At 46.5% G+C, this 25,785-nt stretch overlaps 2 protein-coding genes across 2 annotated transcripts; both read right to left on the reverse strand.

Moving 5' to 3' along the window:
- Positions 1-5,028: 5,028 nt before the first annotated feature.
- Positions 5,029-14,328, reverse strand: Mrps21 (mitochondrial ribosomal protein S21). Its single transcript, XM_059264891.1, has 3 exons — positions 14,218-14,328; positions 13,336-13,476; positions 5,029-5,300 (listed from the first exon to the last, which is right to left on the reverse strand). The coding sequence occupies exons 2-3, from the start codon at positions 13,416-13,418 to the stop codon at positions 5,120-5,122; spliced, it is 264 nt and encodes an 87-aa protein (XP_059120874.1). The 5' UTR covers positions 13,419-13,476; positions 14,218-14,328; the 3' UTR covers positions 5,029-5,119.
- A 5,753-nt stretch (positions 14,329-20,081) lies between these two features.
- On the reverse strand, positions 20,082-24,724 carry Ciart (circadian associated repressor of transcription). Its single transcript, XM_059264892.1, has 7 exons — positions 24,347-24,724; positions 24,042-24,193; positions 23,255-23,658; positions 23,041-23,116; positions 22,648-22,726; positions 22,422-22,533; positions 20,082-20,722 (listed from the first exon to the last, which is right to left on the reverse strand). Exons 1-7 carry the CDS (start codon positions 24,409-24,411, stop codon positions 20,201-20,203), a joined length of 1,410 nt encoding a protein of 469 aa, XP_059120875.1. The 5' UTR covers positions 24,412-24,724; the 3' UTR covers positions 20,082-20,200.
- Between the last annotated feature and the right edge of the window lie 1,061 nt (positions 24,725-25,785).

The following is a 25,785-nucleotide window of genomic DNA, read 5'->3' on the forward strand; positions in this document are numbered from 1 at the left end:
GACCCTAAAGATTAACCGGCTGACTGCCCGCGGAGCGATTCCCACATTAGTCCAGTCATTACTGCCTGGAGCAGAAATCGGTTGGCAGCAAGAGTTAGTGCGCTAAGATTACTGCTAGAACTAAAGGCGAGGACTTCCACATTCGTGCTCAAAATGGCCTTTGTTACACAGAAAAGTTATAATCACTAGTATTAGCCATCCCTCCTTAAATTTGTCTCCCTAATCTAACACAACAAAAAGAACACACACTCAGAGCTATCCCCTGACTTTCCATTAACCAATGAAACACCAACGAGACCTGCCTCACCCTAACCTGTGGGGATCACACTTAGTATTCCCATTGCTTACTCAGGCTCAGAATCTGGACCACTTCCTGGCTTGTCGCTTTCCATCTTGTGGTGCTCTTTACTCAGAAATCTGCAATATTTGCACTCTACTCTCCTTCGCGTAGAATTCTGTTCATATTGGCCCCAGAGAAACCTTTGTGGCCACTTTATTTAATTTGATACTTGACACTCTTGGTTGCTATTTTCCTTTTCGTACTGTACTGTACGTATGTATGGTATATCCACCATATTTATACAAGTTTGCTTAGGCTTAGTGCTAGCCCTCTGACGCCTCTGTTCACTGATATGTCTTAAATACTTATCACTCACACAATAAGTACTTAATAAATACTTTGTGGCAGTTCCTCACTACATCCCCCTCAAAATGCAATACAAAAATTTATTTTATTTTATTAAGAGTTACAATTTTTTTTTAAAAGAATGGAAATTCTTCTGGGAAAGGTGGGGGGAGTGGATATCGGTTAGATAAGACATCAAAATGCAGTTAGGTAAGAGAAATTACTTCTGGTGTTCTACTGTTGTGCCACCATTTCCAGCTTTAACTTCATTTTTATGCTTGTGAATATCCAGTTTCCCAATACTATTATTTATTTTGTTTTGAGAGAGGTCTTATGTCGTCTAGGCTGGCATCAAACTCAATATGCAGTGGAGGAAGACCTTGAACTCCTGATGTTCCCACCTCCATTTGTTTTCTTTTCTTTCCTTTTTTTTTTTTTTTTTTTTTTTTTTTTTTGGTTTGGTTTTTTGTTTGTTTGAGACAGGGTTTCTTTGTGTAGCCCTGGATGTCCTGAAACTCACTATGTAGACCAGAGATCCACCTGCCTCTGCCTCCTGAGTGCTGGGATTAAAGGTCTGTGCCACCTCCACCCCCATCTTCATTTCTTAAATACTGAGATTACAGGCCTGAACCACCAAAGCCAGCCCTCACCGTATTTGTTTATCAGGCCGTCCTTTCCCTTTTGAACAGCGTTGGCAGCCTTGTTTCTGTAAGCAGAGGAGTCTGACAACGACCTAAGTTTGAGTTCAAGATACAGTGAGGCGGCTGGAGAAAGTGACTCCTAAGAGTTGTCTTCAGACCTTCACGTGCACACACATTTTAAAGAAAAAACTATTTTAAGTCAGTAAACCAGAACTTGGGAAGTAGCTCAGTGGTATAACACTTGCCTAACATGGTTCAGCCCTGGGTGTGATGCCCAGCACTACAATAAAATCAACAATATGACCATATATGAGTTTATTCTGTTCTACTCATTCACATCTTTCCTTCTGCCAGTACCCCCGTTTAGCATGTTTGAATATATCATTTAATCCCCCTGAAGGGATTCCTATTTCCCCCTTCTCTGTTTGAGGTCTGTTTTCTCCAGACTGGCTTTGAATTCCTGGGCTCAAGTGACCCTGGTTCTTCAGTTTGGGAGGTTAGGACTACATGTGTGTGTCACTGTGCCTGACTTCTTTTGTCATTTCCTAATGGAGGAAACAATTCAGAAAAATCATATGGAGGAATCACAGCCAGTAACTGAGAGACCAATAGTTATTTTAAACTCATCTGATTAAATATTGAAAATAAAACCAGTTCCTCTAAAACATTTCCCATAGAAAATTGAACTCAGATTTTTTTTGTTTTTTTCCTTTTGGTTTTTCACAAGGTTTCACTGTGTAGGTTTTTTTTTTTCTTCGAGACAGGGTTTCTCTGTGTAGCTTTGCGCCTTTCCTGGAACTCACTCTGTAGACCAGGCTGGCCTCTAACTCACAGAGATCCGCCTGGCTCTGCCTCCCGAGTGCTGGGATTAAAGGCGTGCGCCACTACCGCCGGGCATAAATGTAATTTTTTAAAGTTAGTTTTTGGCTGGGAGTGGTGGTGCATGCCTTCAATCCCAGTATTTAGAGACAGAGGCAGGCAAATATGTTGTACATAGTGAGTTCTAGGACAGCCAAGGCTGTACAGTGAGACACTGTCTCTCTCTTTTTTTTTTAAATTTTTGTCTGAAAACATGGAGTTGGATGAAGGAAGATTAGGTGTTCAAGACTAGTCTCAACTAAATGTTGAGTTTGAGGTCAGTCTGGGCTACAAGGGATACTGAAATCCAACACCCCAAAAATGTAGTTAAATTCTCATTAATTTGCATGGTTCAAAGATCTAAATTTTAAAAACTATACTAAAATTAAGAGTGAAAAATTATAAAACTCTTAGAGGAAAACAAGTTTAGTTTCCACGACACTGGATTTGGCAATGAATTCTTGGATGGGACATCAAAAACAAAGGCAACAAAGCAAACTGTACTTCATGGATGTGGAAAACATCTGCATTGGGCTGGGCATGGTAGATGCCAGTAGTCCCTGTCCTTAGGAGGCTGGGACAGGAGGATGAGAAGTTCCAGGCCAGCCAAGGCCACGTCACAACAAGTGAACAAGCAGCAAAGGAACCAATCAACAGAGAAAAAACGACAACCCACAGCCGGGCGGTGGTGGCGCAGGCCTTTAATCCCAGCACTTGGGAGGCAGAGCCAGGAGGATCTCAGTGAGTTTGAGGCCAGCCTGGGCTACCAAGTGAGTTCCAGGACGGGAACCAAAAAACCACACGGAGAAACTGTCGGGGGTGGGGGTGGGGTGGGGGGGGGGCGGGGGTTGTGGTGGAGATAACCCACAGCGTGGGTGGCAACATCTCCATGTCAGGTATCTGATGAGACTTTGTCACGAGAATGAAAGAAACTCCAACTTGGCAGGCAAAAATATAATTTCAGAGGTGGCTAAGGACTTGAATACCCCTTCAAAGGGGAAAGGTGAACAAATTCCTGAAAGGCTCAGCAGCACCAGCCACTGGAGAAGGGACAAACCTGCAACACCAACTGGAGAGGACGAGGCAGGTAAACTGCACATTTGAGGCCAGCTTTCCTATCTCCAAAGTGACAGCGAAGGCTAGAAATCTAGAAAGCCGGTGCATTCCACCATAAGGGGCCATGTGCACACACTAACCCTAAATGCTACCCCTCAAGTCCATGCGGAGAAGGTTCTCTGATTTATTCTACAGATGCTTGTGTCAACTGGAGGCGCTCCACTCGGGAGACCAAGACAGGGAAGCAGATGCAGCAGACAAAGGACAGGTTTCCTTACTGGTCAAGATGCTTGCTGTGGGAAGATGCCGACACAGTGAGAACTTACAGCTAGAGAGTGAGTGCACACAGGACAAAGGTTTGCTGGACTTGATCCCCAGGCATTGCACAGTTCGGATGCGACACTACTTCTCACTCTGAGCACCGCTACTTCCTTCCTGTTCATTTACTGCTCTATCACCCACTAGTGCATTTTCCCTCTGCCTTCCTGAGCGCATCCAGGAAACCTCAAGGGCGGAAACAGGAGTTAGCCTTGTTAGGTTTGTTCTTCAGATTCTTTTGGACAAGGATTTCAGCATTAGTTTACATACATACTTCTCTACTCAAAGGGTGGAGGGTAGCTTAATAAAAAAGACTCATCTGCATTTCCAGTGAGACTTGCTTTGGGGCTCATAAAAATTGGGTAGGAAATGCAGGGTTTTTTTTTACAGTTGGAACTTTTCCTTGCCTCCCCGACTCTGAAAATGGGCTTTAAACTTTAAAAGCATAGCAATGTAGTTGGGCATGGTGGAGCACATTGTTAATCCCAGCACTGAAGAAGGAGGCAAAGGCAGATGGATCTCAGAGTGTGAGGCCAGCCTGGGCTACATAGTGAGATTCTGTGTCAAAAAACAAAACACCCCCCTCCCCCCCCCCCCCCCCCCCCCCCCGCAAAAAAACCAAACCAAAACAACAACCAGACCAAACTAAACCAAATTTAACCAAGTGTACCACTCAGCAATATTAAGTACATTCACTCACTTAATTTGATAAGCATTTGCTTACATGTATGTCTATGTACTACACGTGTGTCTGGTGCCTGTCAGGGTTAGAAAAGAAATTCCCTTGGAACTGGAGTTATAGACAGTTGTGAGCCACCAGGTAGGTGCCAAGGCCCTCTGAAAGAGCAGCCAGTACTCTTAAAAAGCCAAAATATGGCCGGGCGGTGGTGGCTCACGCTTTTAATTCCAACACTGGGGAGGCAGAGGCAGGCGAATCTCTGTGAGTTCGAGGCCAGCCTGGTCTCCAAAGCGATTACCAGGAAAGGCACAAAGCTACACAGAGAAACCCTGTCTTGGAAAAAAAAAAAAAAAAAAAAAAAAAGCCAAGATATCTCTCCAGTCCCACATTCACTAAAATCTTACAATTTTTGTGTATAAAGTATTTTGCACACAGAGAAACCGTCTTGAAAGACTCTCCCCGCCAAAAAAAGTTTTGCAAGTATGTGTGCTACATACAGGCAGAGGCCAGAAGATGGCAACAGATCCCCTGGAACTGGAGTCACAGACCTTGTAAGGCCCCAGCAGGTGTTGGAACCCAACCAAGGTCCTCTATAAAAGACCAGCAAGCTCTCTTAACTGCTGAGTCATCTCTCCAACCCTAATATATACATTTTTTGTTACCATGGTTTCTAGAACTTCTACAAATCTTTATAAACAAAACTGTACCCATTACATATAACTCCTGATTGGCCCCTCTCCTAGACTGGCAACCAATATTACTGCTCCTGTTCCAGTTTTTGATTAACTTTTTTCCTATCGATAAAAGAAAGGGTCCACTGTGGACTGAGAAAGCTTCTATATGTTCAAGCCTTCTTGTTCACATGTGATTGAGTTTATTGTACAGAAAGGTAACAGGAAAGAGTTAGACGTAGAATTAACGTGGGTCTTCTACCCACAGGCCTTAGCAGCCCTGCCATGGATCGGCCCGGGTCTTTCGCATCAAGAAGTTAATCTTGCGAGCCATTTCCATGTTGTAGATCCTCCGGCACGCTTCATAGCTCTCCCGCTGGCGGCGGCGGCAGGGCTTCTCATAGTAGCGCCGTCGCTTTATGACCTCGGTAAGCCCATCGGCAGTGAGGATTCTGTACAAAGACAAGCAATGAAGTGAGATGCTGTGGCTCACTACTGTTCTTTACCAGTTTCACAGCCCAGCAGAAGTCAAGGGCAAAAACAACCCGTGTTCGTATACTTACAGTGGGAAGTAGTAACAACATAGCCCTGACTTCTTTCCAGAGGCCCCAGTAAGAACCTGTGAGATAAATTTAAAAGGCAGCCACGGTTCTTACTCTTGGGGAGCTTGTAGTCATGTTCTCAAACGTTTGACCCCCACAACACACCTGAGGTATAGGACAGCTTCTCACGGGAACAGTGGCTCCCTGTGCAGTGCGTTTTAACCATGGGAGCATTTCAGAAACTACACATGAAACCGGGTGTATGGAAGGAAAAGTAGGCAGATCTCTGTGAGTTGAAGGCCAACCACAGCCACACAGAGACTGACTTAAAAAACCAAAACCAATGCCAGGCAGTGGTGGCGCTCGCCTTTAATCCCAGCACTCGGGAGGCAGAGCCAGGCGGATCTCTGTGAGTTCGAGGCCAGCCTGGGCTACCAAGTCAGTTCCAGGAAAGGTGCAAAGCTACACAGAGAAACCCTGTCTCGAAAAACCAAAAAAAAAAAAAAAAAAAAAAAAAAAAACAAAAACACAACAAAAAACCAAAAACCAAAAACCAAAAAAACAAAACCAAAGCAAAGCAAAGCACAAACGGGGTAAGCCATCTGTAATTATATACATGTAGAAGTGACTCCTATCTGATCTTAGTGAAGAATGCAGTTCCTTCCTCTTTGTATTTAAGAACTGACACGGAGCCGGGCGGTGGTGGTGGTGGTGGTGGTGGTGGTGGTGGCGGTGGCGGTGGCGGTGGCGGTGGCGGTGGCGGTGGCGGCGGCGGCGGCGGCGGCGGCGGCGGCAGCCGCGGCGGCCGCCTTTAATCCCAGCACTCAGGAGGCAGAGGCAGGTGGATCTCTGTGAGTTCGAGGCCAGCCTGGACTACCAAGTGAGTTCCAGGAAAGGCGCAAAGCTACACAGAGAAACCCTGTCTTGAAAAACAAAACAAACAAACAAAAAAAAGAACTGACATGGTAGTGGTGCATGTCTGACAGCCCAGGACTTGGGAGGCTGATGCAAGAGGATCTCAAGTTTCAGATCAGCCTTGGCAACTTAGATCCTGCTTTAGAATAAAAATAAGTAAATAAATAAAAGGGATATAGCTCGGTAGTAGAGCACTTGTCCCACAAGTATAAACCCAGGCTTAGAGAAAAAAATTGGGGGGGGCATGATTGAAGTCTGAGTAATATTGGGGGCCTACCTAAATACAGGCCCTCCTCATACCAGTGATACAAATGGGAACATTATAACAGCCTCACTCACATTTTCCCATGAATCAGGGGCTCCAATCATGACTGTGTGTGGACATGAGTGTGTAGGTGCTTGTGGAAGCTAGGGGTCAACCCCAGGAGTGATTCCTCAGGTCCATCCACCTTCCTTCTGTGCAGTGTGTATGTGTCCTATATGTGTTTTTGAGACAGGATCTCTCATTGGCCTGGAGGGTACCCAGTGATTGGGCCAGGCTGCACAGACTTACTTAGACAGTGAGGAGGACAGCTGGGTGAGGCTTCTCAAGCAGGGAAAGAGAATATGGAAGCCAAAAAGAGGAGGTGCACTAAAAAAAGGAATCATCTGGGGGCCGGACACAGTACAATTTTTTACCCAGCACTTGGGAGGTAGAGGCAGGTGGAGCTCTGTGAGTTCAAGGTCAGACTGATTTACATAGTGAGTTGCAGACTAGTCAGGACTACACAGTGAGACCCTGTCTCAAACAAAGAGAAAAGAAAAAAAGAATTTCAAAGCACAGATTAAGCTGGGAAGACAGCTGAGTTGACACAGATCTGAGTTCCATCCCCAGAATCCACGTAAAATGGATGGGTGTGGTGGCACTCACTTGTAATCCCAGTACTGAGGAGGCAGAGACAGCCCTGTTTCAAACAAGCAACAAAAAAAGGTGAATGGAGCTGGAGGCAGGACTCCTGATGTGTCTTCTGGCTCCAAACACATGTGCACGAGTACTCACATTAATACACACATGCATGCCCACACACAGTAGAAGCACTTATTCATCTTCATCTCTACTAGGCAAGGATGTATGTAGGTCAAGCTTTGTAGTAGAGCTCAAGTATGGGGCTTGGGGTGTAACTCAGTTGGTAGAACGCTTGCCTGGTGGGAAGGAGCCCTGGGTTTGATCCCCAGTACAATATAACCCAGTGTGGTATTATTGCACACCTGCAGTTTGCCAGCACTTGGAAGGTAGAGGCAGGAATTCAAAGTCATACATAGCCAGCCTAGGATACATGAGACCTTGTCTCAAAAGAAAAAAAACAACAACCCTAAAACCAACCAAATAGGCAAAACCAAAAGAACTCAAGTAATAGCAAAAGGGCTGGGGGTGTGGTTTAGTGGTAGAGTGCTTGCCTATCTTATATGCACGACCCTGGCTCTAGTTCCCAGTTCAGGCAGTCGGGGTGGGGTAAGCAACGTAAAAACGCTGAGGATGTCACTCCACGGTAGCACTTTGGGAAGGTGTTACCAGTGCTGCTTCTGTTTGCAAAGGTAGTTCAAGGACTAGCACATGAAGAGCTCAGTGTAAACAGATCAGCTGGGAGTTCTGGTGCCTGGCAACCTTACACGAAGGGGAAACCAGCTGCCAGTTTTAGTAAAATTCAACTGATTATGTAAAAGGAGTTGTGCTGCTCACAAGGGGAAGCTGGGGGAGGCAGATTCACATGTCATTGTAGCCAGCCTACGTCAACAAGCGTGTACACAGAAGGAGCCCAGAAGCTGGCCCATGAGGAGGAAAAGGGGTCAACCGGGGCATGCTTCCAGTGTGCTTGTCTTTCTAGTTTGGGGGCCAGCCAATCACATGAGGCTTCCCAGCAACCCCCACTCTCCATAACCTCATCTCAGGGCTCCAATGAGCCCCTGGTTATATAACAGGCATTTTGTGGCAGTCCCCCTGGACAGACACATAGGTTTTTCCTTTATAGGTTTCTTCTGTGCTCCAAATACAGCAAAGGTTTAAACACCTCTCCCCTCTCACTTGTGCTGCTACGGTAATCAGATCACAAAACAAGCGACTCATTTTTAAACCACAACCATCAGAAAGCTGAGAAAGATAAGAGCAGACTGGAGCAGGACAGCTATGTAGAAAAGGTGACCCGAAGGGAAGACCCTAGAGGGCAGCTGAGGAAAGGAGATGTGTGAGCGCTAAGTCAGGAAAAATGCTTTTAGCTGGCAAGGAGGACCAGGCACTCCAGGGCTCCATACGCACATGTGAGTTCACAAGTTCTTGCTTAAAAAAGTACCCTAAGAGCAAAGTATCTGCTCACTCCTCTCCCCCCCAAAAAAAAAATACAATTTATAAGACATTTCTGTAACATTAAAAAAAAAAAAAGAATAGAAATGCAGCTTTCTTCTTCTTTGCAAATATATTTTTATACTAAAAGTGTAGCTTCCTTTGTTGTTTTTGAGACAGGTTCTTAAGTATCTCAGGCTGCCCTCTGACTTACTATGTAGCCAAGAATAACCCTGAATCCCTTACTCTCCTGCCTCAGCTTTCTTGTGCTGACTGGGATTACACATATACACCGCCCTAACCAGTCTACTATTTTGTTGTTGTTTGAGACAGGGTTTTTCTGTGTAGCGCTGGCTGTCCTGGGACTTGCTGTATAGACCAGGCTGGCTTTGAACTCACAGAAATCCACCTGTCTCTGCTTCTTTATACTGGGATTAAAGTCCTGTGTCACCTTTGGCCTGGCCCAGTCTATTTCTAAAACACAGCTTTCTGAAGAGGGACTTTCACTGCCAATACATTCCCTGCACTGCTTTGCAAGCCACAGTTTCAAATTTTCAAGTTAATAAGGAAGCCTAAAAGAGATTCAACATCAGAGTCTGAGTCCAGGAGCCTAGATTTCTTCACTTACTCTTCTACACACCTCCATCTAACTGAAGTCCTCCTTGTCCCAAGAATCTCTCTCTCCTTCCTTCCTTTCTTCTGGTAGTCTCATGTAGCCCAGCTTGGCCTCGAGCTTGCTATGTAACCAAGGATAACTTGATCTTCCTGTTTCCGACTCTGAATGCCAGGGTTACAGGCACAGGCCACCATGCGGCATTTTCTATGGTATTGCTGGCCAAGGACCGTTTTGCTAAGGGAGCTGCATCCCCAGATCCTTTCTTTTTCTTTTTAGGTAACATAAACTGCCCCCTGCCCTAAACTTGTAATTTCCTTGGTGTTTTAATAACTGAAGTAAGAAAAAAGTACTTTATGTTCTTTTTATTTTATGAGACAGGGTCTGTACAGCTCAAGCTTGAGATTCTCCTGCCTCAGCCTCTCCAGGACTGGGACTGCAAGCATACGTCACCACTCCCAACTGCCTTGTACTTGTTTATTTGTTTTCTGAAGGAAACAGATTTCTAAGCTGGGGAAGCAGCTTAAAATTGGCAGTGTGCTTCCCTGGCATGTATGGAGCCCTGGGTTCCATCCCCAGAGCTGCAGAGAAGGGCGTGGGGGGTGGGACACAGGCCTATAACCCCAGACTTAGGAGCAACCAGGCAGTGGTGGCACACAACTTTAATCCCAGCACTTGAGAGGAAGAGCCAGGTAGAGCTCTGTGAGTTCAAGGCCAGCCTGGTATACAGAATGAGATCCAGGACAGACACCAAAACTACACAGGGAAACCCTGTCTCACAAAACCAAAACCAAAACCCAAAAAATAAACAAACAAACAAAAAAATCCCCATTATATGGTAAATTTGAGGTCAACCTGGACTACATAAGACTCTGTCCCCCAAAAAGAAAGAAAACAGACTCCTTAGAACAAGATCTGAAATAACACCAAGCCAGATGGTAGAAGGTATCCACACAGCATCTACTTTTTAAATTTTATATTTATTTACATTTCATGTATGAGTGCTCTGCATGTATACCTGCAGGCCAGAAGAGGGCATCAGATCCTATTATAGATGGTTGTGAGCCACCATGTGGTTGCTGGGAATTGAACTCATGACCTCTGGAAGAGTAGCCCAGTGCTCTTAACTGCTGAGCCATCTCCAGCCCCCACAGCATTTACTTTTAAGATTTTTATTTTATTATTTTATGTGTGTAAGTGTTTGTCTTCATTTATGTCTGTGTAAGTGGTATGTGCCTGGTACCCATGGAGGCCAAAAGATGGTGTCAGATCCCCTGGAACTGGAGTTACAGAATGTTGTAAGCCAGTCTATAGGTGCTGAGAATTGAACCTGGGTCCTATACAAGAGCAGCCTGGCCGGGCGGTGGTGGCGAACGTCTTTAATCCCAGCACTCGGGAGGCAGAGGCAGGCAGAAGTTCGAGGCTAGCCTGGGCTACAGAGTGAGTTCCAGGAAAGGTGCAAAGCTACACAGAGAAACCCTGTCTCGAAAAACAAAAAACAAAACAACAAAACAAGGGCTGGAGAGATGGCTCAGAGATTAAGAGCACTGGCTGCTCTTCCAGAGGTCCTGAGTTCAATTCCCAGCAACCACATGGTGGCTCACAACCATCTGTAATGAGATCTGGCACCCGCTTCTGTATACATAATAAATAAATAAATCTTTAAAAAAAAAAAAAGAGCAGCCTGTGCTCATCACCACCGAACCATTTCTCCACCCTCTACTTCTGCCATTTAGTTCTTTCTCCCTCACAACTAGTTATTTGCACCTAGATTGTATTTTTATTTAATCTTTAATACTTTTACCTCCTACCACCACTTTCTAACTGCGGGAATTATAAGGGTGTGTCGATACACCTAGTTCATAGAGTACTAGAGAGGAAGCCCAAAGCCTCAAACACTGTACCATCTGAGCTACAGCCCCAGGATTATAATCCAGCTCCAGGGGATTCCACACCCTCCTCTGGGGGCACCCAAACACACAGGCATAGATATACATACATATAAATAACTTTTTAAAAAAGTTTATTTCATGGGCTGGAGAGATGGCTCAGCGGTTAAGAGCGCTCACTATTTGTCAAGAGGTCCCGAGTTCAATCCCCAGCAACCACATGCTCACAACCATCTGTAATGAGATCTGATTCCCTCTTCTGGTGTCCCTGAAGACAGGTCACTCACATACATTAAATAAATAAGCACATAAATTAATGCTATTAAAGAAAAATAAAATAATCTTAAACAAACCAACCCCTAGTAATGATTAAATAAGACTGTAACCGGATGGCAATGAAGAGATGATCACCTCCTTCAGGCAAGGGATGATAAATATTTTATTTCTCACGTTTGCTTTATAGTTTTGAAAGTAGAAATGAGGAATACATGCCATTACACAAAATGGACAGAGGCAGAAAATGCTGTTGAAAATGAACGGAGGGGCACTTGGTGGCAGGGTACTGCCCTCTACATAAGAAAATTCTCAGGCAGGTGATGGGACGCACGCCTTTAATCTCAGCAGAGGCAAAGGCAGGTGGATCTCTGTGAGTTTGAGGCCAGCCTGGGCTACAGAGTGAGTTCCAGGACAGGCTCCAAAAGCTACACAGAGAAAGTCTGTCTTGAAAAAAACCAAACCAAACCAACCAACCAACCAAACAAACAAACAAACAAAAACCCAAAAACAAATAAAGAAAAGAAGAAAAACCTCTCTCTTCAAAGCAATCTTCAAGTCAAGATAAAGCCCATTGTTTTCTTACAGACCGATAACCAAGGAAATAGGAGAAAAACCAGCTGAAAAGACAACCATGGTGGCATGCACCCCAGCACTCAGGAGGCAGAGTGGGTGGATCTCAGTGAGGAGCTCCACACAGCAGTTCCAGACCAGCCAGAACTACACACTGAGATCGCCTCTCAAAAACCAACATCCACCACACCCCCCCCCCCCCCCCCCCCCCCCCCCCCGCCCAAATCAGACTACAACAAAACAAAGGGAGCGCTGGAGAGTCGGCTCCCTGGCTTCCGGCACCCATGTCAGTGGCTCACAACTCCCTGCGCTCCAGCTCCGGGGGTCCACGCTGCTGGGCTCCAGCAGTGCTGGCACTTGTGCACATGCCCCCCCCCCACACACACACATAATTAATACAACTATAAACGAGGCATGCCAGACTAGGGAAGCCTAAAAGAACTAGAGCGGAGCGGCACCATTAGGACTGCTGTCTATCCCATAGTCTAGCCCCTCCTCTGCGGCTACGTCATTTTTTAAGTGTATGTATGTATCTGTTTTTGTGTGTCACCTGCGTGGGTACCTGCAGAGGGCAGAAGAGTGTCAGATCCCCGACATCCTTGTCAGTCCTCTGAAAGAGCAGCAAGCGCTCCTCTTCCTCACGGAACCACCCTCCAGCCTCTAGCTCTATAGTTTTGCTTCTGCTCTAACTTCCCTTTGAACCTGTAATACCGTCTCATCTTGACCTGTTCCTCCAAGAACAAAACCAGAATTCATCTTTTCTAGCTGGCCATGTAAGTGACAGCGGACACATAATCTCAGGACTTGGAAGATTAAGGCAGGAGGATCAGGAGTCAAGGTTATCCTTAGCTACCCTGCCCATCCTAGGCCAGCCTGAGCTACATGAAACGAACAAAATCACAAAGGAATTCATCTTCACAGAAGCGGTCTCAGCCATTTTTCATGCACTACGCTGGTTCTTCGTGTTCTTCATCTCCCTTCTAGCTTTTTTTTTTTTTTTTTCCTTTTTTTTGAGATGGGGAGAGGTCAGCTGAGACAGAGTCTAGTCGATGTAGCCTACATTGTTCTCAGATTCTTCCTGTCTCCACCTCCCAGGTGCTGTACACAAGCAGGCACAGACTTATGGGCTCTTTCCAAAACCTCAGAGAGCATGCAGGTTCGTCAAGGGATGGTGACTGCATGCTGGGTAAACTCCATCAAGTTTGATTTGGGAAGAACTTCATTTTTTGCAATAAGAAATTGAAGGGCTACAGTGTCCAAAGCCTAAACACTGGGCTGGGACCAGTCTGAGAACAGTTTATGAGGGGGTAAGCTCAGTAAAGGATAATCCCACATTTCCACAAGCAAAATTCCGATTCTTTTTACCTGTTCAGGGTTCTGTATGCACCTTCCACGTTCCCCTCCTGAACCATCACAGTCCTGGCAATGAATTTCAGGTGTTTAGCCATGGCCTTGCTTTCAAATCTTCATTCTTCAGGACCTACAGACTGACAAGGAGCAGGGAAGCTGGAAAATCAGTAAGAGAACAGCCCAACAGAGTCACACATTACCACAGGTAGTTTTATTCAATCTAGAAATAGAACCCATGGAACCAGGTAGGAAGGATTCCTCACATCTTAGAAAGTACAAGCAGGTCTGCAGAGATGATCAGTGGTTAAGACGACCCAGGTTTGATTCCTAGCACCCACATGGTGGCTCACAACCATCTGTAACTCCAGTCCAGAGGACCCAACGCCCTCTTCTGGCTTCTGTGGTGCACACACATACATGCAAGCAAAACACTCATACACATAAAGTATAAATAACTTTTTAAAAAAGAGAAAGTAGAAGCCAATTGTTATCAATATCCCTCTTCTCACACTGCAACGATATGGCTTCTGTCAATTCTCGAGGCCGGCCTGGTGTACAGAGCAAGTGCCAGGCCTACAAAAGGACTGTCTCAAAACTCAAAAAAGAAAAAAAAAAAATGTAATTTGAAAAAGTAGGTTTGCAGCCGGGCAGTGGTGGCGCACGCCTTTAATACCAGCACTCGGGAGGCAGAGCCAGGCGGATCTCCGTGAGTTCGAGGCCAGCCTGGGCTACCAAGTGAGTTCCAGAAAAGGCGCAAAGCTGCCCAGAGAAACCCTGTCTCGGAAAGAAAAAAAAAAAAAAAAAGGTTTTCTACGTCTCTAGGGACCAGGCCTGCAGGAGAAATCCTGCCCTCCCGCCACACCAGCTCTGCTGTCCAGATCCCCGCCAGCGCCTTACCAGCCGCCTCAGCGCTCGGACACCAGGACGCCCCGGACCGGAAGCGGAAGCTACGGAATCCCCGCGGCGGGAGGAAGCGGCGCTGAAGGGCGCCGTCGGCTGCGGAAGCCGTGCTTACGGTCCGTCCTTATGAAGGTTCGCTCCTGAGCGCAGGCGCTGGACTCTACGCCTGACAAAGTCAAAGGAACCGCTTCCTCGCCTTCCTATGGAGCCCTTGGGTCTGCGAGAAGGTCAGCCCGATCCGTAGCTGAAACCCCGCTAAACCTTTACGAGATCTGAGTGAGCGGTTTCGTTTTCTGGATGGGAAATGGGAAGCGTCCGGAGAATGTTTTCTATTTAAAAAGGAAGGACAGATCTGCTCACCCGGTGAAGAGCAGATCCACACCCTTCTTCCGCCTAAAAGTTAAGAAAAAGAAATTACTTACTGTGAGTTTCCCATTTCATCATCTACCTAAGCCATTTCACTAAATAAAGTGGAATCGCTAAAGAAAGAAATAGGAAACGCCTGCAGGATTTAAAATAGAAGTGTTTTGTTTGCTTGTTTTTAAATGCCAACGTTGTCATTTGTTGCCTAGTAAGACCTGGTAGAAATATCTGTTTTTTGGTTTTGTTTTTTTAAAATTTTTTTCACACTGTCTTGACAACCTTATGTGTATGTTGTCCCCACATATCCATGTACAGTTATTTGCATGGGTTCAGAAGTAATGAATGCAGAAAACCCTCCCCACAACACACACACAGATACATCCTCATCTGTTATTTCTTTAAAAGATTGGTTTTTATTTTATTGTGTGTGTGTGTGCCTGAGTGTATGTATGTGCCCCATGTGCATGTAGGAGCCCAAGAAAGATAGGAGAGGTGTTGGATCCCTGGAACTGGAGTTAACCGGTGGTTGTGAGCTGCCATGTGGTTATTGGGAACTGAATCTAGGTCCTTTGCAAGAGAAATCTTCCTAACCACTGAGTCATCTCTCCAGAACATCATCATCAGTTAGTAGGTACTTACACACAACTTAAGCCTACCTCGTAGGAAGCGGAATCCAAAGTACCCAAGTGAGGCTAGACTAGGACACCCTTATGCTTGTCGACAAACCTTAACTGAACACCTGGCCTCTGCCAGGCACTGTTGATACTATCCAGTGTCTGTAGCACTGCTGAAAGTACGCAGACTCAAATTTAGACGGGGTAGCATGTAATAAGTGCCAAATTAATTATATGGATAGTTGCACAATGCGGTGGAAAGGAGTTCCCGTTTCTCTTCAGATACTGGGAGCCATCAGCTATATGACTTTGAACTAGTTACTCAAACTAGGAGTCTGCACTTTTTTTTGTATTAATAAAATATTGGAATACTATCACGTTGATTTGTTGATTGTGTATGGTTAATTCGGGCTACAGTGGTAGAGTTGGGTAAAAGAAATGGGGATATATGACCTACAAATGTTTATGATCTGGATCTTGTTAGATGAACGCTCAGTCTTCTTCCTTATTTGTAAAATGGCTTAATAGCTGCTCTGTTGATCTCACAGAATTTGTCCTAAGAATCAAATGGGATAAGATATAAAGGTACTTGGTGAATTTTTGTCTTATTTTTAAGGTTTATTTTCTTATTATATGTGTATGAGTATTTTTGCCTACATGTACGTATGTATACTGCGTATGTGTCTGGTGCTCATGGAGGTTAGAACAGGGCCTTGAATCCCTTGAGTCTGGAGTTACAGACAGTTGTGAGCTACCATGTGAGTGCTGGGAATTGAAGCTGGGTTTTCTGCAAGAGCAACAAGTGCTTTTAACTGTTGAGCCAACTTTCCCACCCCTTTGTTAATTTTTTTCTTTTTTACTAGATTAAAAAAACATTTTTTTTGTTTTTTTTGTTTTGTTTTGTTTTTTGAGACAGGGTTTCTCTGTGTAGTTTTGGAGCCTGTCCTAGATCTCGCTCTGTAGCCCAGGCTGGCCTCGAACTCACAGAGATCCGCCTGGCTCTGCCTCCCAAGTGCTGGGATTAAAGGTGTGTGCCACCACCGCCTGGCTAAAAAATTTTTTTAATGTGCATGGGTGTTTTGTCTGCGTGTGTGCCTGGTTTCCAGGGAGGCCAGAGAGGGCATCAGACCCCTGGATCTGGATTTACAGATGTTATGAGTCACCGTGTGGGTGCTGGGAAACTAACCTGAGTCCTCAGGAAGAGCTTCCAGTGCTATTAGCCTCTGAGCCATCTGCCCAAATCAGTGCCCCCAAGTTTTGAGCCTAGTTATCTAGAAAAATGTTGGCATCCTGTATTTCACTATTAATTTAGTAAAATTAATTTATTTCACTATTATTAAAAATTAACTTATTTTACTATTAATTAACTAATTAATTAGAGGGCAATTAATTCTGTGTACTAGGGCTCAAACGCAGGCTCGTGTATGTGTCACCACGTAAGGAGGTCAGAGAACATCTTGCTAAAATGGTTTCTCTCCTTCCACCAGGTGGGTCCCATGGTTTGAACTCAGGTCATCAGGCTTGGTGGTGGCAGGGGCCTTTACTCACTGAGCTGTCTCACCAGGCCTTTTACTTTAAAGACAGGTGTGTGTGTGTGTGTGTGTGTGTGTGTGTGTGTGTGTGCAGATATATGTACAGGTGCATGTTCCTGTACATGTGATTCCAGAAGAGTTCATTGGATTCCTCAGAGCTGTATAGATATTTGTGAGATGCCCATGCTGGGCTTATTATCTGGTGTCTGGGATCCCAACTCTAGTCCTCATGATTAGATAGCAACTGCCCTTGGCTGCCTAGCCATCGCTCCAGTGCTCCACACTTGTTTTTAAGACAGTCTAAGGTGGTCAGGAAGAAGATCTGTACCTGAGGATGACCTTAACTTTGGATCCTCCTGCCTTACCTTCCAAGTGCTGAGATTACATGCATATGCCACCATACCCAGTTTTATGGGGTGCTAGGGATTTTACCCATGGCTTTGTGCATGTTTAGCATGTGCTATTTTAGAGCTACCTCCCCAGCCAGAAAATGTTGAAATTTTAATAGTTTTTTTGTTCGTTTGGTTTTTCGAGACAGGGCTTCTCTGTGTAGTCCAGGCTGTCCTGGAACTGAGATCTCTCTGCCTCTGCCTCCTGCATGCTGGGATTAAAGGCCATTGCTGCCACCACCACCCAACTATAAAATTTTAATTAATTAAAATGTTTTAGATTTATATTATGTGTATGAGTGTTTTGCCTCCACGTATGTTCAAAATAGGCATGCCTGGTGCCCAAGGAGGTCAGAAGAGGGCATCAGATATAGGGCATTAGATACCCTGCAACCAGAATTACAAAGGGTTGTGAGCCACCATGTGGGTGCTGGAAACTAAACCTTGGTCATCTACAAGAGTGCTCTTAATTGCTGAGCCGTCTCTCTAGTCCTAATAATTCAACAACAACAACAAAAATACTTCGTGTGTGTATCTGTGCCTACATGGGTATGTGCATACGCAGAGGCCGGATGACAACTTGTGGGAGTTGGTTCTGGCCTTCTACCATGTGGAATGGAGGTATCAAACTCAGTAAGACTTGCCTATAAGGATCTGTAGATAAGGGCCATGAGCCATGTTACTGGTCCCTTTGTTAATTTTTGTATAAGCAGTATATGAATAAAACTTCCCAGCAAAAATGTATACATTCAGTGTGCCTTCTTAGGGCAAACGTTAGAACAGGAAATGAAAGTTTAGCATTTATCTAATTTGAGGAAAAAAATAAAGGCAATAAAAAATGCAAAGTTAACATCATTGGATATATGTAGAGAAAAGCCAAGCCTAGCACCTCAGAGAACACCCACACTCTGGGGTGGGTGGAAACAGGGCCATTAAGAAACCTAGAAAGTGCTGCCAGTTGGGTAAGAGGAGAGTTGGGACCGTGTGTAGTCACAAGATCTAAGGTAGGAAAGTTTCCGAAGGCAGCATTGCGTCAGGTGATATCACGCACAGCCTTTGTGGAGGCTCCTGGGTTTCACTGTTGATTAGGTGGGAGGTCTATTCTAAAACACCTGTGCTCATTTTGTGGGCTCACTAGTTACTTTGGAAGGTGCAACAAAATAAAAGGAGTGTAAGCTGGGCTGCCAGCAGTTAGCTAGAGTGATAATGAGGTATTAGAAAAACCACTCTGCGCAATTATGGAGCACGCTGGGATGAAGGCTGTGGTAGAGCACTTGCTTAGCTGCATGGGGACCAAAGTTCAATCCCTAGTACTGAGTGGGAGTGGGACTGAGGAAGAACTACCGAGCAAAGGAAAGAAAGGTTGTGTCGGCTCAGGCAGTGTTTCCAGTAAGCCAGTAACGGATGACACCAGGGAGAAAGTATTATGGGTAGCAAATATAACTTACCAAAGTTTCACAAATGCAAGGAAATCCAAGGGGCTGGAGAGATGGCTCAGCAGTTAGGAGCACTTGCTGCTCTTGCAGAGGACCTGAGTTCAGTCCCCAGCACCTACATGGTGGCCCACAAACATCTGTTATTCCAGTTCCAGGGGATCCAATGCCTTCTTCTGACCTTCTTGGGTACCAGGCATGCATATGGTACACATACATACATGCAGGCAAATAATCATACACATAAAGTGAAAATAAATCTTCAAAAATAAAATGAGGGGCTGGAACACTGACTGAGTGATTAACAGCACTGCCTGCTCTTCCAGAGGACCTGGGTTCAATTCCCAGCACCCACATGGCAGCTCACAACTGTCTGTGGCTCCAGTTCTGGGGATCCAACACCCTCACACAGACATACATGCAGGAAAACCACCAAAGCACATAAAATAAAAATAAATAAATTTAAAATAAAAAAATGAGCCAGACATGGTGGCTCATGCCTCCTTTAACCCCAGCACTCAGGATGAAGAGGCAGACCTGGTCTGTGTAGAGGCAGACCTGGTCTATGTAGCAAGTTTTAGGCAATCAGGGTTACATAGTGAGACCCTATCTCAAAAATTGTGTGTAAAATCACAAATAGAGCTAAGAGTGGTGTTTCACACATGTAATTCCTGGGGCACCAGAATCACCTTGATTTCCAGGCCAGCCTGAGCTACGCAAATAAGGTTTGCCTTAGAAAGGAGGCCATATTTTCTGAAATAAAGGGAGGTGATTTATTTACCAAAAATGGGAGGAAGCCGTCTGACTAGTGAGAAGCATGCTGAGCAGCTGAGAAGCAATGACTGGGATGACAGAGTTATCTGATGCGCTCAAAAGGCTGAGGATGAGAGAGGAAATGGTTTTGCTGGAAACTGGGACAAATCAGAAAGACAGACACAGAGAAGGGGAGCGATCCATTCATTCATGGACTTCACTCAGTGACACTTGAATAGCTCTCCGTGGCCTGCTTTATGTTTAGCCCCGAGTCCGAGTGCCCCTGTCCTGATCTCAGCAATCCTCAGGCACTATGCCCTCTTCAAAACTGGCACCCCCGTGGCTGTTTTGGCTTTGGCTCTTCTGGAGGCAGCAGCAGGTTACATAGGCATTTACCCCCAAGCATCAACAGCTCCCATCAAAGCAGAGCTGCGCCAGAGCAGAAGAACCTGCTTGTCTGCCCAGCTGGAAGATTCCACAGGGAGAGACAAAGGGAAGGGCACTAGTTTCTGAGTGTGAACAAAAAAAAAAACAAATCCACCTCAAGTCTGAAACTCTTAAGTGTCCCAAGGGGGTTCCCTATGGAAGCAGCAGCTCCAGTGCCCCTCACAGGTTTTGTCTTTTCCCAGTCAGACTCGGCCTTGTGGAGCTCGTATTCACAAACACTTCTGTCCCCTATCTTCTTTTCAGAAGCCCAGTGGGTAAGATTTATGGTATTCAAGGCTGAATTTCAATTTACCACAGTCAGCAGTGTTTAGGTAAAAAAATGTCTTTAATCAGAAAGGATTTCTTTTTCCTCACCACAAATACATTAAAAGTAAAAAACAAAACAAAAAAACCCCCACAAACATGTATTTACACAAGTTGGAGCTCAGAGGACAGTTGCAAAGCCTGGGTCAGGGGCTGAGGGCTGGGGCAGCTGCAGGATGACTGCTCATGTGTGGGTCTCGGGGTCCTGCCGCCATCTCTCCGACAGTGGTAGGGAGGACAGGGGGACAGAGGGTGCAGCTGCCGTCTGGTGGCACCGTTGCTGGCAAACTGTGGCAACAAGGCCCCTCTCCATCTCCAGACGGTCTCTTCAGCTCACCAGGGGTGACAGGAGACAGTGTGGCTGGTGGGGTGGGAGTGCCTGGGGCAGAGCGGGTGAAGGGCTGGCCTCCTTTCTGGAGGACGAGGATGACACCAATGCTGGCCCCAGAGCCTGAGGAACTGTGGCCAGAGGTGGAGCCTTGGGCACTGAGGGGGGGGTTACAAATGGGGGTGCTGTGAATCCAGGTGAGGTTCATCGCTGGCCATTCTGTAAGATGCCAAGGCTGCTCCGGGTTCAAAACGAAATGTCCTAGTTGTGTCTGGCCCAGCTTCTCCGTGAGAGGTGCAGGAGAGGAAGCAGCTGAGTCACTCTGGTGGCTTGGAAAGTGCTGGGGAGTGGGGAAAGGAGGAAAACATCGGGTAAGAAGGCTTGCAGATTAGCCCCCCTTAGTCTGGACCTTGGCTAGCCTTGAGAACCCACTGTGCAGTGCAAACACACATTGTTTGTGCAACAGGTGTGTTCTTGCCAGGTGATGATTAAGTGAAAATTTTAGCAATCAAGGAATGCTTCCATTTATTCAACAAACAGTTGAGAGGTGGTGGCTCTTGTGTCACACATGCTATTAGGCTACTAGAAAGGGACAAGATAAAACAGTCCTACAGTTCTCACTACGTACACAATGATTCCATTTCTTTAAAGTACTTTTTTGTGTTGTTAAGAGAATCAAACCCAGCCTGTCATGTGGCTGGAGAACACTCTAAGAGAAGTGTAAGTGAATTAATCACACCCCAGCCAGAGACCTGTAAGTGAATTAACCACACCCCAGGCAGAGAAGTGTAAGTGAATTAATGTCCTGATTTCTGTATTGAAAATCCTCACTTTCCATGTTTAGTTCTTCATGAGGCATGATCCTGTTACTTATTTTTCAGTCAATTATTTTCACATCATTAAAAACTATAGTTGAGGAGCTAGGGACATAGCTCAGTTGTTAAGAGCACTGGCTTGAACCTGGGTTCAATCCCCAGCACCCACATGGCAGCTCACAACTGTCTGTAACTACAGTTCCAGAAGATCCGACACCCTCAGTCATACATGCAGGCAAAACACCATAAAAAGAAAAAACAGCCGGGCGGTGGTGGCGCACGCCTTTAATCCCAGCACTCGGGAGGCAGAGCCAGGTGGATCTCTGTGAGTTCGAGGCCGGCCTGGTCTCCCAAGCGAGTTCCAGGAAAGGCGCAAAGCTGCACAGAGAAACCCTGTCTCGAAAAACCAAAAAAAAAAAAAAAGAAAAAACAAAAACAAAACAAACAAACAAAACAAAACTATAGTTGATTTAGCTGGACATGGTGGCATTTGCCTTTAACCTAAGCACTCAAGAGGCAGAGGCATGCAGATCTCTGTGAGTTCCAAGACAGCCAGAACTACACAGAGAAACCCTGTCTTGAAAAAAAAGAAAAAGAAAAAGAAAACAAAACAGTGCCAGGTGGTGGTGGTGGTGGCGGCGGCGGTGGCGCACGCCTTTAATCCCAGCACTCAGGCGGCAGGGCCAGGCGGATCTCTGTGAGTTCGAGGCCAGCCTGGTCTCCAAAGTGAGTTCCAGGAAAGGCGCAAAGCTACACAGAGAAACCCTGATTCAAAAAACAAAAACAAAAACAAAAAGAGAAAGAAAACAAAACAAACAAAAATAGAAACCCACTATAGACACATAAGGTTTGGCCAAGAATATTTTGACAGGAGTCAAAAGACGGAGAGGGGAAGGGTTTGGAGGGTGCAAGGAAGAACAGAGCTGTAAAGAAGAACTGAGGCCTCTTCCTGTGTGAGTCACTTGGCCAGATTCAAAAGCCTTCTGTATCTTCAGAAAGCAGGTAAGCCAAAACAGGAAGGTAGGGTTAAGTTTTGTGGGATCCCAACAAAATGGAACCAGCACCTCGGCTAAATCTAAACATCACAGTACTGCACAAAACTAGGCATTCTCTTCCATGTTGGGGGGGGGGGGCTTAAGGAAAAGGGGAGGAGGGACACATTTCTCCATGCACAGTCCATTTCTGGATTCTTCTCCCATGGCTTCCTTGGTTCTAGGTTCTTACCTTGCTTATCTGATGCCTGCTACCTCCTAAGGATGACTTCTGGGCAGCCACATGAGGGAACCATGTCTTTAACATCCCTTCCACTTGGAGCAAGGTCCCTAGATACCGTTCTCTGTGAAAACGAGATAGTTTTAAACGTCAAGTATGAAAAAAGAGATGTGGAGAATTGTACAGGTCTCCCTCAATCCCACACTGAGGAGAGGAAGAAAGAAATGGGGAGACTTACCCCATCTGAGGCTTCTGTAAAACCCCCACGATACGCTGGATCCGGTCCATGGCCACACTCTGCTGGAAGCTACTCAATCCTACCGTCAAAGAGAGAGGGTGATCAGAGGGTGTGGGATGTAGCTCAGTGGCAGCGAGCTTGTCTAGCGTACACAAGGCAGTAGGCTCACTCCCCAGCGTGAGAGAAAGCAGAGGTGGGGACTGAAGGATATGTAAAGACAGATAGATGGGGGTTAAAATGGATTCACCCAAAGAAATTAAGTTACAGATGCAATCAGGGAATAGCCCAGGTCCAAAAGAGAGATTTAAGAGGCATGTACATTTCACACAGGGAGGGGAGCTACTACCCCCCACCCGCCACCCCGGTAAATGTATCAATCAGGTTGTTAATTACCTTTGTCAAAGCGGCCCATTTTCAGTCCATTCAGTAGGTCTGTGAGGGGCCGTATGAACCCTTGGAGTTCTTTACACTGTAGGGAAACAGTACAAAGACTAAGGGACCAGCAGTGGGTTTCTGCTGTCATGTATGGCAGCCAATACCATCCTCTTAGGGTCCTTATCAACCAATTAGGTGTTTGCCACTGCACTTCTGTCTCCTGCTTTCTTACCTTTTGAGCAAAAAGCAGGTCTCCCTCTGTGGTACATCCCCGGGTGTGTAGACGGGTCTCCAATTCACCGTCTCTTGATCTTTTGACCCTAGATCCTCGCTGTTCCAGATGAGAGGCTGTAGGCTGGTTACTAGAAATCCTGGGTCGATGTCTGCAACGGATAGGGCCTGGACTGGGCTGGGAGGCTCCCCTTTGCCCAACAGCGTCTGGCCTGAGCCCTTGGGTGCTCTTGCCCTCCCTGTCATTATCAGAGGGGAAGCCAGAGTCACTGCTCACAGGGGATGTGGAAAACGACGAGGAGAGAGAGGAGGAGGAATAAGAAGAAATGCTAGATGGAGAATCCATAGGCCCAGGAGCAGGGGCTGAAGAGCAGCTCTTGTAGTACCAAAGATCAGAACCTGCAACTGAAGAGCAAAGAGAGGGAGTCTGAAATCAGTCAAAGGATTTGGAAAGGGACCGGGAGACTGGGGCGTTCTGAACACGATTTTTTTTTCCGTTCTCAACAGAAACAAAAAAACTTGCTTTTCCACCCCCATTCAAAATCCAGACCGCCGGCCCACACAGAGCTCTTGACCCCACCCAGCCCTTTCTTCCTCTGGCTTCAGAGTGAATACCCGACTTTACACCTTCCCCTGCTGTTCTGGGCTGCTCCCTTCCAGACCTCAAAGTGAGCTCAGCGACCTAAAAAGCCACCCGCTAGTGGCTGATCTGCGCACCCAACCCCGCTAAGGTCCCTGTGGGTACCGCCCCCACGGACATCCATCTCCACAGCGTTCGCATCCCTCACCGTCAGGCGCCCTGCGCCGGTCAGTCTGTCTGTGGTCGCGCCTTCCAGGTGATGCAATTCCTCTCAACACCCAGATCTGCGGTCTCACAAGCCCACTCTCTCGGTCCGGGTCAGTCTTCCGGTGCGCCCGGCTCTGGTCTGCTCGCCTGGGTCTGTCGGTTCAGCCCGGGTCGGTATCCAGCTCCTTCACGGTCTGTGCTGGCGCTGGTCTGGCCGACCCACCTCCGCCTCACTCTGTGGGTCCCGCCCCTTCCCCCTCCCAGACACGTGCGGCTCTGCACGTGCCTCCCCCGGCGTACACAGACCTTGTGCTCTCATTGGCTAGCTTGCCGGCAACACGTGACTCCAGATACCGACACTCACAGCCCATTTGCCACCGCACGCGGGGGCTCGGCCAATAGAGAGGCAGCCGAGTGGTGATTGGCTGGGAGGGAAGCAGTCGATGCTCCGCCCGTACATGCGGCTCCTCCGGTGATAAAAAGGAGGATGGAAAAAAAAGTGAAAATGAAGGAAGGGGCGGAAAAGGGTGGAGCTCGTCGCCTTAAATAGGACGGCGCTGCGCGGGAGACGGTGCGGCTGGAGTGTGCAGAGCGAGACCATGCCGTGGAGGCGGTGCCTGGGGACGTGGGCCCCTCCGAGCGCCTCCGCGCACGGGCGCAGCACGTGGGAGCCCTCAGCAACTCGTGTCCGCAACGTGTGTGACAAGGGACGTGTGACGCCGGGCATCCGTTCCCTTGTCGGCGGCTCGCCCTCGTGACTCCCCACTCTTTCATCCTCCCCTCCTCGTCTCCTAGTTGGGTGCCTCCTGCCCTGCTGGGCGAGGAGGGTGGGGACTGCAGCCGGAACACCGCGTCCTCTCCGGGGCTCCCGCCGAGCGGCTTCTTCAGCCGGCTCTTACATAACCTGCCACGCACGTTACCATCTCAGATGCCAGCCCGCCAAGACTCTAGGGGTCAAAGCCGAACTCGTCCCTGACTTTTCTGCCCCGGGCCCTTCGGACCCTTCAACTCAGAACTCTCTGATTCTCAGCACAGGGAACAGAGTAGAACAGAGTAGATTCTCAAGGTTATGGCTTTGTCTGACTCCAGTTTATTTGTTCCTTTGAGACGACTGGAAAGACGTTGAGGAAGGAAACGAGCAAGTCCAGAGTCACCAACAGACGTTAACATCCGTTTCACCATGTCATAGTTAAAGGAAACAAGGAAGAACAGGACCCTGTAGGTTGAAGACAACACAGGGATCGCAAGGGGGCACTCTAGTTCTGATGAGGGTCGGGAGAACAGAGACTGGAATTTTTATTTTTTAAATGCATATTCTTACTAAAAGAAAAAGTTGGACAGGGATATAAGTTGGGGTTTGGAGAATGCGTGATTATTTTAAATATATTCGAATACTTTTTACTTATATTTAGCAATATGGTTATTTTAGAAAAAGAAAAGGTTTTCTAAATTAAACCTCAGCACTGTTTTCCCAAACACAAAGTTTCAAGACAATATCAAATAAAATATAATTAATCTCGGTATGATGGCCTGAGCCGCATGGGACCATTAGAAACCTGTTACCTGTGAATATTCTCTTTTCTACCCTGAACTCTAGATTTATTTACAGGGTATGATTCCTGCCAATTAACTGACGTCTAATTCAAGTTTGTTTGTTTGTTTGTTTTCTGAGATAGGGTTTCTCTGCATAGCCCTGGCTGCCCTGGAGGAACTCTCTTTGTAGACCAGGCTGGCCTTGAGCTCAG

The sequence above is a fragment of the Peromyscus eremicus genome, chromosome 6 (genome assembly GCF_949786415.1).
Source record: "Peromyscus eremicus chromosome 6, PerEre_H2_v1, whole genome shotgun sequence".
In the NCBI taxonomy this organism is placed as follows: domain Eukaryota; kingdom Metazoa; phylum Chordata; class Mammalia; order Rodentia; family Cricetidae; genus Peromyscus; species Peromyscus eremicus.

Bases quoted from the DNA above. Each gene is read 5' to 3' on its own strand.
- Mrps21 (XM_059264891.1), bottom strand. From the start codon at position 13,418: ATGGCTAAACACCTGAAATTCATTGCCAGGACTGTGATGGTTCAGGAG. The intron at 5,301-13,335 runs GTAAAAAGAATC...GTCTTTGTACAG, and splicing joins GCATACAGAACCCTGAACAG to AATCCTCACTGCCGATGGGC.
- Ciart (XM_059264892.1), bottom strand. From the start codon at position 24,411: ATGGGCTGTGAGTGTCGGTATCTGGAGTCACGTGTTGCCGGCAAGCTA. The intron at 23,659-24,041 runs GTGAGGGATGCG...TTTGCTCTTCAG, and splicing joins CCGGCGCAGGGCGCCTGACG to TTGCAGGTTCTGATCTTTGG. The intron at 20,723-22,421 runs GTAAGAACCTAG...CCCACTCCCCAG, and splicing joins GCAGGCATCAGATAAGCAAG to CACTTTCCAAGCCACCAGAG.